Source organism: Bison bison, unplaced genomic scaffold, assembly GCF_000754665.1.
Source record: "Bison bison bison isolate TAMUID 2011002044 unplaced genomic scaffold, Bison_UMD1.0 scf7180017851016, whole genome shotgun sequence".
In the NCBI taxonomy this organism is placed as follows: domain Eukaryota; kingdom Metazoa; phylum Chordata; class Mammalia; order Artiodactyla; family Bovidae; genus Bison; species Bison bison.
The window spans coordinates 1,052,252-1,069,422 of record NW_011481589.1 but is presented as its reverse complement, the minus strand read 5'-3'; the positions used below and the strand labels follow the sequence as shown (position 1 = coordinate 1,069,422).

Sequence of the window (17,171 nt, the reverse complement as noted above, 5' to 3'; positions counted from 1 at the left end):
GTGAGGTTATTGATATTTCTCCCGGCAATCTTGATTCCAGCTTGTGTTTCTTCCAGTCCAGCATTTCTCATGATGTACTCTGCATATAAGTTAAATACTTCATTAAACATTAAATTCGTTTGAGGCCCTCCAGTGACAAGCAGCTCTCCAAAGTGATCCTTTTCATCTATAATCGAGAGATTCTTATAGAGGAAATTCAGATGTTCTCTCTCTAGGATCATTTAGTTGCAAAGCACACTCACGCTAGCTTAAGCAAACAGTAATGGTGGCAGAAGGAGGTGTTTGTTTATTTGGCCACACCATGAAGCATGTTGGATCTTTGTTCCCCAACCAGAGATGGAATTTGTGCCCCCTGCAGTGGAAGTGTAGATTCTTAACCACTGGGCCACCAGTTAAGTCCCCAAGGGGGATGTTTTAAGAACACAAAAATCTCACTGGCAAGTTAGTAACCCAGGGTCAGAAAAAGGACAGCTGTGCATCATGGGGACAAGAATTTTGAAGCCACTTTCTGAAGCTGTCATTTCTACGTCATTCATTCTTCATTCCATATCCTTCTTACCAACTCCCACTGTTTGCTCATGACCCAACATTAGTGTTTTAGCACTATCCTACTTGACTTTTCATATTCCGTTATCTCTGACTCAGTCTTTTTTAAAGTACAAAATCCTTAGAAATAAATAGATTGATAGAATTTAACCTATGGGTTGGATCTTGGATCATGTTCTAACCTTGGTCTGACCATCTATGACTCCAGTGGAGTCACCCTGAAAACATGGCTGCTTGGGTTTAAGCAGGATCTCTGGATGTAAAATAATTTCAGAAGGGGTATGTACTGGGTTTGTGTTAACAATCTTGTTCAGAAAAACGTAACGATGGAATGAATATCCTCTTTTTCTGTGACACTTAAACAGAATCTGCAGTACTTACCTGGTCCATGGCATGATATTTTATTTTTTCTTTCTTATTTTTTAAAGTATGGTAACATATTTACAGGAGACTTAGAAAATACACAACAAAGTTACATATAATTACACTATGAAAATTATTTTTAAGTAAATTAAGATTTTTAGTTGGAGTTTTAATATCAAACTCTCAAAAATTAAAAGACAGAAAAGTAGAAGGATATAGCAGACATGAAAAGCACCATGAACCAATTCAGTATAATTAAGATTTATAGTTTTCACACAACAGTAGGATACAATACAAATTCTATTCAAGTTTCCAGAGACTATAAAGTAGGAGACACTGGAACATACCTAGGAACATAGAATAAGGTACCAAAATTGCAAGGTCTAAAGATATTGAAATTATACAGAGTCTGTACTCTTATCACTGTGGAATTATGTTAGAAATCAACATCAAAAGATATTTGAAAATAACCCATATATTTTGAAGTGCAATGTGACATTTACCAAGAGAGATATCTGGCTTAGCCATTGTCAGCCTCAAGAAAGTTAAAAGACTATAACAACACAGAGGGTGATTGCAGAGAAGAAAGCATTTAAATGAGAAATTAATATCAAAGATACTTTAAAAACCCCATGTATTTGGAAATCAAATGTCCACTTTGAAAGGATGGGTGTATCTAAGAAGCCATAACAAGGAAAATTAGACAAAATTTGTAACAGAATAAAAATGAAAGGAGAATTTACCAGAATTTGTTGGATGCAGGTGAAGCTGCTTGATCATTTATTTTTTGCTTGCTATTTTTCTAATTTAACTAAGTACCATGGAGGCAGGGATTGGCTCCTATCCATCCTTGACCCTTCAAAATTTATATCCAAGGGCTCTCCACACTGTGCCCTGGATCAACTTGATGCTGAGGCGAACAGTTTTGTGATGGGATACACTTACCTACTGCTGGCTGACCTATTAAGAGTACTGAGAGGCATGCTGACAGTTTGATTTGTGTGTGTGATAAGATATACACAATATAAAATTTACCATTTTAACCCCTTTTGAGTATACATTTTCAGTGGCATTAAGTATGTTCATGTACTGCAACCACCACTACTATCCATCTCTAGAACTTTTTCATCATCTTGAACTGAAACTCTGTACTCACTAATCAGTAACTCCCCATTTCCTGTGGGGTTTCCCACATGGCGCTAGTGGTAAAGAACCTGCCTGCCAATGCAGGAGATGTAAGAGACATGGGTTCAATCCTTGAGTTGGGAAGATCCCCTGGAGAAGGTCAAGGAAACCCACTCCAGTATTCTTGCCTGGAGAATCCCATGGACAGAGGAACATGGCAGACTACAGTCCATAGGGTCACACAGAGTTGGACACAACTGAAATGACTTAGCACAGACACACCCCACTTCCGCCTCCTCCCATTAGTAATCACTGTTCGGTCTAACTTTGACTATTCTAAGACAACTTACACAAATCTATATTTGTAGTTTTGTGTCTGCTTTATTTCACTAAGTATGTTTTCCAGGTTCATCTTTTTTTTTTTTTTAACACGTATCAGATTCTTTTTTTAAGGCTGAATAATATTCTATTGTATGTACAGCCATTTTGTTGATTCCTTCTTCTGTTGATAAGACATTTGTGTTGTTTCTACTTTTTTGGCTATTGTAAACAACACTGCTATGAACATAGCTGTATAAATATGTTTGAGTCTCTATCTCAGATCTGGGGCCTATACCTAAAAGTGGAATTGCTGGACCATTTGGTATGCAATTTTTTGAAGAGCCACTATATTGTCTCCTCAATGGCTGCACCACTTTACATTACCACCACCAATGCCCAAGGGTTCCAATTTCTCCACATCCTTGCCAACATTTGTTTATCATCCTAATAGGTGTGAAGTGGTAGCTAATTGTGGCTTTGATTTGTAATGACATTGAGCATCTTTTCAGTTTATTGGCTATTTGTATATCTTCTTTGGAGAAATGTCTATTCAAATCTTTTGCTCATTTTTCAATTAGGCTGTTTTTTTGTTCAGTTGGTATTGTACTTATTAATCACTTACCAGATATTTGATTTTCAACTTTGTCTCCCAGTCTGTGGGCTGCTTTTTCATTCTTTTGTAGTGTAATTTGATACACAAATTTTTAATTTTGATGTAGTTCAATTTACTTACTTTTTTGTATGTACTTTTTTAGTTAACTTGGCTATGGTTTACATGAAGTCACTCAGTCATGTCTATTTGCGACCCCATGGACTGCAGGCTGCCAGGCTCCTTTGTCCATGGGATTTTCCAGGCAAGAATACTGGAATGGGTTGCCATTTCCTTCTCCAGGGGATCTTACTGACCCAGGGATTGAACCCGGGGCTCCTGCACTGCAGGCAGACTCTTCACCATTTGAGCCACCTATGGTGTAAAGGGTACAACTTCATTCTTTTGCATTGTTGCTTATCTATTTTAGGTATAGTTGCTCAATAGTTCCAGCTCTCAGGCCCTAGAACACAGTAGTTGTGGCCTGTGGACTTACTCTACGGCATGTGGGATCTTCTTGGACCAGGGACTGAATCCATGTCTCCTGCATTGGCAGGCGGATTCTTTACCACTAAGTCACCAGGGAAGTCCTGTGTCCTTTGATGTCATACTCCTAATTTGACCCTCCCCCCACTCCCCTCTGAACTTCCCTGGTGGCTCAGATGGTAAAGTGTCTGCCTACAATGCGGGAGACCCGGGTTCAATCCCTGGGTCGGGAATATCTACTGGAGAAGGAAATGGCAACCCACTCCAGTATTCTTGCCTGGAAAATTCCATGGACAGAGAAGCCTGGTAGGCTACAGTCCATGGGGTCACAAAGAGTCGGATGCGACTGAGTGACTTCACTTTCACTTTCCACTCCCCTCTGGCAGTTTGTCTTCCATGTCCATGAAACTGTTTTTATTTTGTATATAGATTCACTTTATTATTTTTAAGATTCCATATATGTGATTTAATATAGTATGTCTTTCTCTGACTTATTTCACTAAGCATATTCTTGAGGCCCATCCACATTTTCCCAAATGACATTTCATTCTTTTTTATGACTAATATTCCATTGTATTTGTGTCACATCTTCTTAACCCAGTCATCTGCTGATGGGCACTTGGGTTGCTTCCATGTCTTGGCTATTGTAAACAGTGTTACTATGACCACTGGGGTATATGTATCTTTTTGAATTAGTTTTTTCAAAACCATATATTCCAGGAGGGGAGTTGCTGGATCATATGGTAGTTTTTTTAAGGACCTGCCATACGGTTTTCCACAGGATCACACCAATTTACATCCCCACCAAAAGTCAGAATTAACTTTTCTATTTTAAAAAACTTATTTGGCTGCACCAGGTCTTCATTTCCACATGCAGGTTCTTTAGTTGTGGCATGTAGGATCTAGTTTCCTCATCAGGGTTTGAACGCAGGTCCCCTGCATTGGGAGCATGGAGTCCTAGCCTCTGACATCCAGCGAAGTCCTGAGTTTTTCTATTTCTGCAAAAACTTCATTGGGGTTTTGACAGGGATTGCATTGACTCAGTAGATCTCTCTGGGTAGTATTTACATCTTAACAGTATGTCTTCCAATCTATGAATCCATGAGAGTCTGTTGGACTGCAAGGAGATCAACCCAGTCACTCCTAAAGGAAATCAACCCTGAATATTCAGGGTTGAAATCATCCCTGAAGGATTGATACTGAAGCTGAAGCTCCAATACTTTGGCCACCTGATGCAGAGAGTCAACTCATTCAGAAAGACCTGAGGACAGGAGAAGGGGGCAACAGAGGATGAGATGGTTAAATGGTATCACTGACTCAATGCACATGAGTTTGAGCAACTCCAGGAGCTAGTGAAGGACAGGGAAGCCTGGCATACCACATTCCATGGGGTTACAAAGAGTTGGACACGACTTAGAGACTGAACAACAATCCATGAACATGGTTATGTCAGTTTGTTTATGTCCTAATTTCTCAGCAATGTTTTGTAGTTTTCAGTGTACAAGTCTTTTGCCTTCTTGGTAAAGTTTATTTCTAAGTATTTTGTTCTTTTTTGATCCTGTTGTGAACAGAATTACTTTCTTAATCTACTTGTGAGAGTTGGACTGTGAAGAAGGCTGAGCGCCGAAGAATTGATGCTTTTGAACTGTGGTGTTGGAGAAGACTCTTGAGAGTCCCTTGGACTGCAAGGAGATCCAACCAGTCCATTCTGAAGGAGATCAGCCCTGGGATTTCTTTGGAAGGAATGATGCTAAAGCTGAAACTCCAGTACTTTGGCCACCTCATGCGAAGAGTTGATTCACTGGAGAAGACCCTGATGCTGGGAGGGATTGGGGGCAGGAGGAGAAGGGGACGACAGAGGATGAGATGGCTGCATGGCGTCACTGACTTGATGGACGTGAGTCTGGGTGAACTCCGGGAGTTGGTGATGGACAGGAAGGCCTGGCATGCTGTGATTCATGGGGTCGCAAAGAGTCGGACAGGACTGAGCGACTGATCTGATCTGACCCTGTTCATTGTCAGTATATAGAAATGCAACTAATTTTTGTGTGTTGTATCCTGAACCCTTCCTGAATTTATTTATTAGTTCTTTTTTGTGGCTAGTTTGATTTTTTAGACACATTAAAAAAAAGGTGTTACTGCAGGATAAACTCATCACTACCTCCTTCAAGTTTATACTTTTATCCCTGCTGCTGCTGCTGCTGCTAAGTCGCTTCAGTCATGTCCAACTCTGTGCGACCCCATAGACAGCAGCCCACCAGGCTCCCCTGTCCCTGGGATTCTCCAGGCAAGAACACTGGAGTGGGTTGCCATTTCCTTCTCCGATGCATGAAAGTGAAAAGTGAAAGTGAAAAGGAGGCAAATCTTTGAGAAGAAACACCAGTGCTTAAGGAAATCAACATATGCGACTTAAGAATTTTGGCCCAAATCCCATGACCAAAGATCCTGTCCCAGGAATGCAGAATATCCAATTATTAAGTTTGTAAAAGTCAACTCCTGAATATTTACAAAAACTATGAATCCTACTTGTAAAAAAAAAAACCAAAAACACAACCTCTCAAACTTACTGAGTAATCTTTGACTTTCAGGCTAATATTGAGTGATATTTAATGAAGATTTCTATCAAGAGGCCACATATACATACTTTTCATTTCAGTAAGCATTGAGTGATGTGGGGTGATATTTAGAATTTAGACCCTGGAATTTGATAGCTTTAGATTAGAATTCTGGTTCTCTCACCAATTAGTTATGTTGCTACTTCTCTACACCATTTTTGTTCTGCTTTAGACCATAACATCTGCCCCAGTGAGAGTGTTAAATGACATAACTCTGGATTCAGTAAGTGTTGGTTATTATGATTGTAAGTAGACTACATGTTGTCACTATGCAAGATATTGGGAATAAAGATGTATGACATACCATCTGCCATCAAGGTGTTCAGAATCTAGATGGGAGAAGTATGAAGAAAATCAATCTCAATATTATACTACAGTAAAAACACGTGCAAAGGAATGAAAGCTTGAAACAAAGTGGTATGTTGGTCACAAATGTAAGGCTGTCATGCTCAGATATGAAATTTAGGTTATAAAGGATGGATTGGAGCCAGTGAATCCCAAGCAAGCCCAATAAGGAGGCTATAATAATCTAGGCAAACTTTGTGTGGCAGAGCAATACAGCTTGAACAGGAGGGTGGCAGTGTTGGATGGGCCTTGCTGTGCCTAGAACTATAAGCTCCTTTCTGCCATGGCTTGGGAGATAACAAACTTTATAATAATCTTTCATCTTCACCTTAATCATTTAGAGGGTCTGGTCCCATCACTTCATGGGAAATAGATGGGGAAACAGTGGAAACAGTGTCAGACTTTATTTTTGGGGGCTCTAAAATCACTGCAGATGGTGACTGCAGCCATGAAATTAAAAGACGCTTACTCCTTGGAAGGAAAGTTATGACCAACCTAGATAGCACAGTCAAAAGCAGAGACATTACTTTGCCAACAAAGGTCCATCTAGTCAAGGCTATGGTTTTTCCAGTGGTCATGTATGGATGTGAGAGTTGGACTATGAAGAAAGCTGAGTGCCGAAGAATTGATGCTTTTGAACTGTGGTGTTGGAGAAGACTCTTGAGAGTCCCTTGGACTGCAAGGAGATCCAACCAGTCCATTCTGAAGGACATCAGCCCTGGGATCTCTTTGGAAGGAATGATGCTAAAGCTGAAACTCCAGTACTCTGGCCATCTCACTCGAAGAGTTGACTCATTGGAAAAGACTCTGATGCTGGGAGGGATTGGGGACAGGAGGAATAGGGGACGACAGAGGATGAGATGGCTGGATGGCATCACCGACTTGATGGACGTGAGTTTGAGTGAACTCCGGGAGATGGTAATGGACAGGGAGACCTGGCATGCTGCGATTCATGGGGTCGTGGAGAGTTGGACACGACTGAGTGACTTTCTAAACTGAACTGAAGGAACCCTGTTTGACTCAGGGACCATTTACAGGGGAGGAGATAGGCTCAGAGAACAAGGCCATCATTATACTAATATAGGGGCACTAGTGACATTATCGGAGAAGGCAATGGCACTCCACTCCAGTACTCTTGCCTGGAAAATCCCATGGATGGAGAAGCCTGGTGGGCCGCAGTCCATGGGGCCGCTAAGAGTTGGACAAGACTCAGCGACTTCACTTTCACTTTCCTGCATTGGAGAAGGCAATGGCAACCCACTCCAGTGTTCTTGCCTTGAGAATCCCAGGGACGGGGGAGCCTGGTGGGCTGCCGTCTATGGGGTCGCACAGAGTCGGACACGACTGAAGCGACTTAGCAGCAGCAGCAGCAGTGACATTATACTGTATGAAAATGGCAACCACTGGAACACAACAAATATGAATGGTGACCCCTAGAGCTGTGCATTACAGCAGCCTTATTGAAAAGATAACACAGATAACATAGTAGGCAATGGAACTGACCTCCATCTAAAAACCTGTGCATCTTCTATCCCATACTATTGATATGTCTTTATCGTAATATTTTATTTGTGGATATATAGCACACTTAGGATTAAACACTGAATTGAAACAAAGAAACAAATCAAACACATCCCAATGTGGGTTTTCACAAGAACCTGTTTGCTTATTAAAATTAATTTAATGGAATCCCATAAACACTAGTTACTTAACAATAAATCAAGATGCTTGATGTATATTCTTAAGCCATTACTTAACAGGAAAAATGGGGGTAAAACAAATATAAGACTCCAATTATTTACTTTGGGCTTCCCCAAAACAGATAAATAAGGACCTTTATAAAAACTGAAAGGACTAACCACAAAAACCAAGATTATCAATCAATTCTCTGCAGACATTTCTTGAATTATCCAAAAATTTTAAGGTGAAATTCCCCAGAAAATTCTTTTATAGTTATCTTGGCAATAAACACATAAACTTAGTAAAAAGTAAATGCTAAGTAACTACTTCATATATTTAAAAAAAACTATATAATTCATACTTATGCCAAGAACACTACAATTGACAGAAGTTTCATCAACATTCTTACCTATACCTACTCACTCTGAAGGCAGGAACATTTCCTTGGGTTGAGTCAGGATCTCAGTATGCTTTGTCCAGGAAAAGTGAAGGTATGAAAATATAAAACAAAAAAGAATATTGGCTCATTACACACAAGAGAGGCCAGCCATTAAGAGTTGTTGTCAACAGGATGAAAGGAAATACTGAGGAGAGCTCCTCTGGGTGAGTAGTTAAAATGTGATCAAAATGTAAAAGAGGAAGTATATATACACAAAATACTTCTATCGGTATTGATACAAAGACATCTCTGAAAAGATGATAAAACACCTACTTGAGGATTTTCAGAAATGAGATTCACAGAACTATAGGAACATAAGAAATACTGATTCTGAAACATCTCATTTGACTGCTGATGAATTTCAAAGTTGTTAGGTTAGGGAACCTGCCCAAGGTCATATGGTTAATGCCACAGTTTGGACTAGGACCTAATTCTCCTGAATTCCAAATGAGACATCCCCACGCCCCAACCATTTGCTATACTACCCATCTCTTCTGTGTTCTTAACCACTTTAAGTCCCTTTAACTCTCTTGGCCCCCACAATGTACCCTTTAGGGAAAGTCAAAAGAACAGCGTTCTGGACTATGGAGACCATGTAGACCTGCTGATCTAACAATGTAGGAAGCAGTATATCAAACAATGACTGGATTGCAATTCATTTTGGGGTGAAGACCAGAGAGGAAATACAAAAGGAGGAAATTCTGTAGACAACAAAAGGAGAAGCACAAGAGGAAGTATTATCCTCTTTTGTTATTTTATTACTGTTATTGTATTTTGTAGTTAAGTCCATATATTATATAAAACATAACAGGAAAAACCAACAAATGTATAAAATAAATTGAGGTGTCTGGATGGAAAAAAACACAAGAGCTTTGCTTTCATGTCTATAGATCTCTTGATATGTTGTTGGTCTTGCACTAGAGATATCAAATAAAGATATCTAGCTTGAAACAAGATTTGATATGCTGCAAGGTTAAGCCATAGTTTGATGATGGGTCATGACAGATTTTCTAAATCTTATTCTTAAATATTGGCTCTAACAAATGCTGATATAACAAAGTGCAAGCTTTTATCATCAGATAGCAAGAGGGAAGCTTCAGTGAATGAATGCAACTTACCTCCAAGTCCTCTGAAAGGAGGTGAAAAAATATATACTGTGTTTTACCAGTATTCCCCCAAAGCATTACCTAAGCATGCAGGAGGATGCTGTGAGCAGCTACAATAGTAAGATCCAATCCAGAGGTAGGTTCAAGGCCAAGAGTAGAGGAACGGTTGAAGTCCTCCTGGGGCCAGTACCATTTCACAGAATGTTCATCTGTGCTGGGGAATGAGTCTATGGCCTATTTTTTCTGATTTGAAAGGACATTCCCAACTTCAACCTTGCTGAAAAAGAGGCATTTTTGCACCTGCTATTAAGAACAGCTAGAACACAGGATAAGGCTGGCATAAAATTATTTAGCAAGCACATGCTAGGTATTCCAGTTTGAAATCTACCAAACTGTAAAATCAAAAAATTAAAAAGTTGAAGATGGAGCTGTTGTTCCTCAAAGATGAAGAAACCATCTTACAAAAAGAGGGATTAGGCACTCACTTAACTCTATACGGAGAACATCCTTCTCAAGCTAGATGGAAGATGAGGAAGAGCACTGCTATAGGCTGACCAGGCCATTTGGAGACCGAGAGGAGAGGAAACAAGGCATTCAGGAAAGCTAGTAGAAGAAATTCTTCTGGGTCTAACTAGGTAAGTGAATCTAAGGCAACTGCACCAAAGATATGCTACCCATCATGCCAGCCTGTAGCTGGTGGCAAAACATCTCAAGACATTTTAAGCCCAGGAAAATATGAGAAATATGTTAACCAAGCAAATTAAAACCAAAACCTCCAAAGGTAAAAATCTCCTCAGATTCGAAATCCAAGACCCTCACTTTTTATTAATTCTGTGCATCATTAGAAAAAATAAAAAGTAACAAATGTAAAGATTTGCTTTATTTCTACTGGGGTAAGGAGGAGGATAAATAAAACTGGTTTCCAATTTGCTCTCCACTGTATACATACATACCCACACACACACATACACACATACACACACCTAAAATACCCCAACAAAGAACAAAAAAAACCAAGAATTAAAACCCAAAAGACCCTCAAACTGCACCAACACTTCGTATTTTGTCCAAAAGAATAGATCCTGGGAGGAAGTGCAAAATGCAAAATTAATGACCAAAAAATGCTGAACAAACAGCATTATCAATATACAAAATATTTATATTACTGAACTAGTAACAGTTGATGTTCTCCGTGTCTGTAAAACTTTGGAACCACATAGCTGATTTGTTAAATCTAGTCCATGCCAGCTTCCAAAAATCAGAAAAGATCTTAGTTAGCTTCATTCTTTGATGCCTCATCAAAATTTTCTACGAGATCTGAAAAAAAAAAAAAGTTAATGAGTTAAATTTACAAAAAAGAAAGTAAATGCAATCCCTATCTTCTGGCTCAACAAATACTGCTACCAAAATTAGCCTGAAAAGACATAGGACAAGAGGCAGAAACAAATTGGGGGCATTTCACTAATAATGCTTCAATTTCTGCTTAAAATAGAAACCTTAAAGAAATGTTAGTCCTTTTTTGCCTAAGCAAACTACTAAGGTGAATAGCATTTTCGTATGTCAATCATAATTCCTATAGAAATGCTATAACGTAAATTTATAATCACAATGATTCCAATTTAATAAAGGCATATTCTAACTCAGTAAATGCAGTAGAGCTCTGTGTGACAATTTCTGATTCCACATTCTAAATGGGAGGGTTTTTTCATTAGACTGTATGTGCATCATTATGAATCCATTTAAATTCACAAGCTCACCATCAACAAAAAACTGAAAAATCATCACAATGAATTAAATGAGATAAACAGGATGCAAAAAGTCTTAAAACTAAAGAAAGGTTGCTTACCTGGAACATCATCCTCCTCCTCATCAATGTCTTCTGGTTTTGGGGTTTTGCTATCCAGCACTACAAAAAGTTTACTTTAAAATTAGTCACTAAGAACAAAGACCTTTATGGAACACTTACAGTGTTTATTTTTTTTTGCCTATCTACATAGTTTATAGAAACAAATCTTACATAGCTGTTCAGGAGAAGCTAAATATTGTCTAATCTAATCCCATATTTTCTATTTAATACAAAAATTAATAGAAGTTTAACTTCTTTAGATATACACTAAATATGCTTGGCAATCTCAATATGTAGTGAAGGTACAACATGCAAAATGGAATAATTTACGTGAGTTTAAATAAAGACGTTATAGTTAAATTTATTCTCCAAATTCCATATTCTTCAAATACAAAAATCAACATTCAAGATTTTTTTCTATCTCATTTGGTATAAAAGTATCGAGCTTTGCAGAATGAACACTGAAATAAAAGGCTCTGATTTTCAGGAATGACAAGACAAATTTGAAACCAGGACTATCTTGGACATTCAGAACTTACAGTTGCTTCATTTGTAGTATCATCAACAATATTAAATGAAAATATAGTTCTGTGATATCACTGTCTTCTTGTTATTAGTCAGAAGTAAATACCAAATCAACTATTTATAAAATTTCCTTTTAGGTAATTACCTCCCAAATCTCTATATTACCACCAAATGTATCTGAATAGTCTATAGACTGCACTGCATTAATCACTGAAGGGACAAACTCAAAAATTTATGAAGCATACAAGTAACGTTATAAAAGTAAAATTTACGAACAGGCAAATCCTTCTAGCATGAAATAGATACCTTTAAATCATTAGGTTCTTTAATTAAGATGAAAAGGGAAAGAGGCATTAACCTGAAATACTCACCTTGCCGAGGGAACTGTTCAGCTAACTTCCTAAGACTTGTTAAGCTGTCAGCACCAAGCTGACTTAATATTCCAGGAAGCATTTCTGTGATTGGTTTGGCTTCTGCATGGCCGGTAATTGCAAAGGTGTTGGCAGAAAGGGAAGCTTGGACTTTAGGATTGTTGAAATGAATAACTGTCCCATCATCTTTAATCATGTTCACCTGTATGATCACAGAAAAAAATATATTTCACATATTTGGTACAACTCAAAAAATATGTTTAAAAAACAATTAAAAACAATTCTTGTTTTTTACCTGGTAGGTAGTTTTGCAATCCTGATGTAATAATTATCTATGCAGTGAATTTGGGCGGAAAAACACCCTAGCAACAAAGTAAAATGGTGTTTATGGCACAAATTACTAGGATGGTAAAGAAATAATCACTTTATTATAGAATCTAGATTCTATTATTTTGTTATTATTATTGGCTGTGCCACATGGCTTACAAGATCTTAGTTCCCTGACTAGGGAATGGACCTGGGTCCAAAACAGTGAAAATCCCATGTCCTAGCTGCTGGACTGCCAGGGAATTCCCTAGAATCTAGATTTTAAATTTAAAGATTTCTACTATGAGAAGGAAGATCATGCCCACATTTTTTAAAAAAGGGAGTTATCAGCCAAGAATTGGCTTCTTAATGAAATTACCCATTACTCAATTTACACTATCAAACTAAATCCATACAGATACTACTGTATCTGTACAATAGTTAACATCTTACTTATGGTTCGAACAGGTGGTAAGGAGGTAATAGTGTATGGTAAAAATAACCACTGAAAACCCATAAAGAACACTCAGAAATTTAATCAATCAGGGTTTCACTCTTTTGAATATCTAGTAAATTTACAAAAGTTTCAACTTGTTTTCCTCATGTCATTCTTCATAGGAGATTTTGTCAGTTCCTCTAATCCTTTTAGGTGGAGCTTCTCAACAACCTTCAATAACCCTTGTAAATGACAAGAAGCTCTCCCACTCAGTTGTCTAGCCATCTGAACATTTATCAGTTACTAGGAAACCCTTAAAATCATAGCTTTCCTCAATATGAACTGCTTCAGATTTAATCTCATCCATTGCCTGGGACTCACTGAAAAGGAAGGTTGAATGTGTGTGCACTATGTAAAATGTTATTTTTCTCTCTCACTCTTGCTGTGTTTTAGTAGAGCTGTATGTATTATATTTGCATATAAGTTAAATGTGTAAATAATGTGATTACACTATGCAGTTGACTTCACTGGGTAAGTTACCTTGGTGGTAACATGCTTATTATATAAAAAGGTTAGGAGAGTTAATTCTTGGCTACTTTAGAAGCATTTCATGGTCCATCCAAAAACTGCCCTTGTCAGAATCAAGCAGAGATGCTGAGTGTTCTCCATGGTCAGTGGAAGTGGGCTTTTCTTCCTCAGAGGTGATCACCACCACTGACACACAGCACCAGAAAGGAAGGGGAAGAAAGGGGCTTCTAAATTTCAGGCAAGACCTGGAACACAGAGAAAATAAAGGCAAGTCCCCTAGAAAATCGTAACTAAATCCCACAAATACTATACAGAGTAAGCATTCAATCCAACTGAACAAAAATCATGAGTTAAAAATAATTTATGTTAACTTTAGAAAAAAATATGCTATGTACTTCTGAAGATAATTATTGTGTAGGTAGAAAAGTTCAATGCAAAAGTAGCTTAAAGTATGAGAGAGGAATGGCATGAGAAGGTAGCAGTGGCATAGTAGATATGAAATGTGATGTTTTTCTGGATCTGTTCCAGAATCACATAATTTTAGTATGGGAAAAGAATAAAGATATGGTAGGACTACATTTTTCCAGATCAAGACCCATCACTTAACTTAATAAATGACTTCTATAACACTACCAGGGGTGAAAAGTATCCCAACATTGGAATATTAGATATTTTTTATTTACAAACATTACAGTCACAAGAAATTTAAAATCAGTATTGCTCAAAAAAAGTCAGGCCATATATTTGTTGAACTTAGAGGTCTTCTAGTTCAAATCTCTTGTTAAAGAAATAAATACTAATGATAAAGAGTTCTTGGGTAAGCAATATTGTTGTTCAGTAAGCAATATACCCAGGACAAATAACTGATTATGTGCAAACTCAGAACTTAATTAAACTTAGGCTTCCCAACTTTATTTAGCTTCTTTCCTATGATGTCACTCATATTCTTAAACACCTATTTGTCTATAAAAATTCAATTGTGTGGCACCATAAAAGCTTGTCAGAGAATTATCTATCTCAGAGTACAGGTTAAGTAACAGCAGATATATGAATAATATATGTCATATCTATTCCATGTCAGATTGTGAAACAGAAATTAATGGTTGTTTTAAATGAGGTTGTGTAAAAGATGTAACTTCATGAATAGAAAGGTCCAGAGACAGGTGGAGAGTTTAATTTTAGAGTTGAGAGAATGAAATACTAGAGGTTACAAAGGCCAGAATCTTTTATTTCAGTCTAACATTCCTTCCCCTCTACTGAGCAAATAACATGGTTATATATGGCTCCTAGATACAGGTTATTAGAACTATCAAAGGATTAATTATTGAGCGAGCAACATGAACAGGACACTTCCCGACTCTTTTAAGAGGCAAAAGGAAGGATAAGGAATTTGTTGAACTGACAAAGCAAACTATATGCATTTCATGTGAAGACTTCACTTTCTCCAGTGACTTTACTGATGTTTGGTCTATGTTAAGTCATACAATCTACATACAGTATAAGGAGAAGGAGCAGACAAATAAAGACTGTTAAACTACCTACCGTACCAGCTCTCAGGTCCCTTTTTCAATCAATCAAGTATCCCCTTTATGTCACAGTGCTTTTTCCACTTAAAAGGTAGCTGAGGTAAAGAATGCTACTTGAATTATAGACGAAGAGGCTTTTTTTTTTGACCCCAGTTCAGAACTCCAGATGCCCTTGCTCTTACTTTTCACTCTAATAATACTGACATGTTTTGAAGTTACCAGAAAGAACTACTACGTCCTTCCATGCATAGTTTATTTACATACGCTATTTTCACTGTTAAGAAGAACCTTTTCCTGCTTCTCCACATTGCAAGTTCCCATTTATCCAAGACACAGGTCAGATGCTTCTTTCTCTGTGAAAACTTAAGGTGGTTTACGCATCTTCCGATTTCATGAAAACTGATACTATACAAAATTATGAGACACAACATTACCTCAAGTGTCAGCACATACTTCAGTTCAGTCGCGTCTGACTCTTTGCGACCCCATGAACCACAGCACACCAGGCCTCCCTGTCACATCACCAACTCCTGGAGTTCACCCAAACCCATGTCCATTGAGTCGGTGATGCCATCCAACCATCTCATCCTCTGTCATCCCCTTCTCATCCTGCCCTCAATCTTTCCCAGCATCAGGGTCTTTTCCAATGAGTCAGCTCTTCGCATCAGGTGGCCAAAGAATTGGAGTTTCAGCTTCAGCATCAGTCCTTCCAATGAACACCCAGGACTGATCTCCTTTAGGATGGACTGGTTGGATCTCCTTGCAGTCCAAGGGACTCTCAAAAGTCTCCAACACCACAGTTCAAAAGCATCAATTCTTCGGCGCTCATCTTTCTTTATAGTCCAACTTTCACATCCATACATGACTACAGGAAAAACCATAGCCTTGACTAAACAGACCTTTGTTGGCAAAGTAATGTCTCTGCTTTTTACTATGCTGTCTAGGTTGATCATAACTTTCCTTCCAGGAGTAAACGTCTTTTAATTTCATGGCTGCAATCACCATCTGCAGTGATTTTGGAGAAAAAAAAAAAAAAAACCAGCCACTGTTTCCCCCTCTATTTGCCATGAAGTGATGGGACTGGATTCCATGATCTTAGTTTTTTTTTTTTTGCTGTTAATGAAACTTTTATTTTAATGAGTCACAGTTAACATCCAAACTGTTGAACAATCTTCAAAGAAAACTGCAATGTGCAAGGCTGAGTTCACTTTAGATATCATCAATGTCTCCATCATCATCTCCAATGTCATCAAACTTGATTTCATCATCTCCAGAGCCAAATGTATCAGTTTCATTGATTTTAGCATTTTCTGGAAGCTTGCCATATGCCTTCAGACTTCTAGCCTTATCTGCATTGTATTTTAAGATTACATCAGCTTTATTATTATCCTGGTAGTCCCGAAGACCAACCAATACAATGTCTGAGGTATTTATCCAGACCTTCTTTCTCAGTTTCCCTCTGATGTGGTACAATCTCTTAACACCATCGAAACACATAGCTTCCAATCGTCCGTTTCCCAACATTTTGATTACTTGGGCATACTCTTGCTCATCTTCTTTGAACACTAGCGCCCTCTTTTCAGGTTCATTCTCATTCTTGCCTCTGCGTCTGTTTTTACCTCCTTTACCTTTATTCTTAGGCATGGCGGTGACGACGCACTTGGGGCGTCTCCGACTTCTCTCCGGGTGGTGGCGGGGAAGGTCTCCGGAAGGGAGACGTGTGAGATAGGGTGACACGAACTGACTTCGAGAGACTGGGTCGCGTCTGCCGGAGTCTAGCGACGGACATCTTCCGATATCCGCCTTCACCGATGCTTGGCCGCAGCAAATGGCGATGCGCCTGCTTGCGTCCGTTATCCCCACCTCCCAACGTCAGCAGGCCACACCCCCTCCGCTGATCTTAGTTTTCTGAATGTTGAGCTTTAAGCCAACTTTTCCACTCTTCTCTTTCACTTTCATCAAGAGGCTTCTTAGTTCCTCTTCACTTTCTGCCATAAGGGTAGTGTCATCTGCATATC

The 17,171-nt window shown here is 38.5% G+C and overlaps 2 protein-coding genes across 4 annotated transcripts in view; both read right to left on the bottom strand.

Moving 5' to 3' along the window:
• Positions 1-9,246: 9,246 nt before the first annotated feature.
• BTF3L4 (basic transcription factor 3-like 4) overlaps positions 9,247-17,171 on the bottom strand; it is a 23,262-nt gene continuing 15,337 nt past the window's right edge. Inside the window, exons 1-4 of one of the 3 annotated variants that reach the window (XM_010849827.1) lie at positions 12,653-12,719; positions 12,358-12,559; positions 11,462-11,521; positions 9,247-10,932 (exon numbers count right to left, since the gene is read on the bottom strand). In XM_010849827.1, the coding sequence (XP_010848129.1) occupies positions 10,886-10,932; positions 11,462-11,521; positions 12,358-12,553 (303 nt within the window). In that variant the 5' untranslated portion in view covers positions 12,554-12,559; positions 12,653-12,719 and the 3' untranslated portion in view covers positions 9,247-10,885. Of the gene's footprint in view, positions 10,933-11,461; positions 11,522-12,357; positions 12,560-12,652; positions 12,720-17,171 lie in introns of those variants that run through there. The other 2 variants (XM_010849820.1, XM_010849810.1) reach the window with 2 other exon arrangements.
• On the bottom strand, positions 16,253-17,112 carry LOC104995819 (eukaryotic translation initiation factor 1A, X-chromosomal-like). Its single transcript, XM_010849837.1, has one exon. It carries the CDS (start codon positions 16,795-16,797, stop codon positions 16,363-16,365), a length of 435 nt encoding a protein of 144 aa, XP_010848139.1. The 5' UTR covers positions 16,798-17,112; the 3' UTR covers positions 16,253-16,362.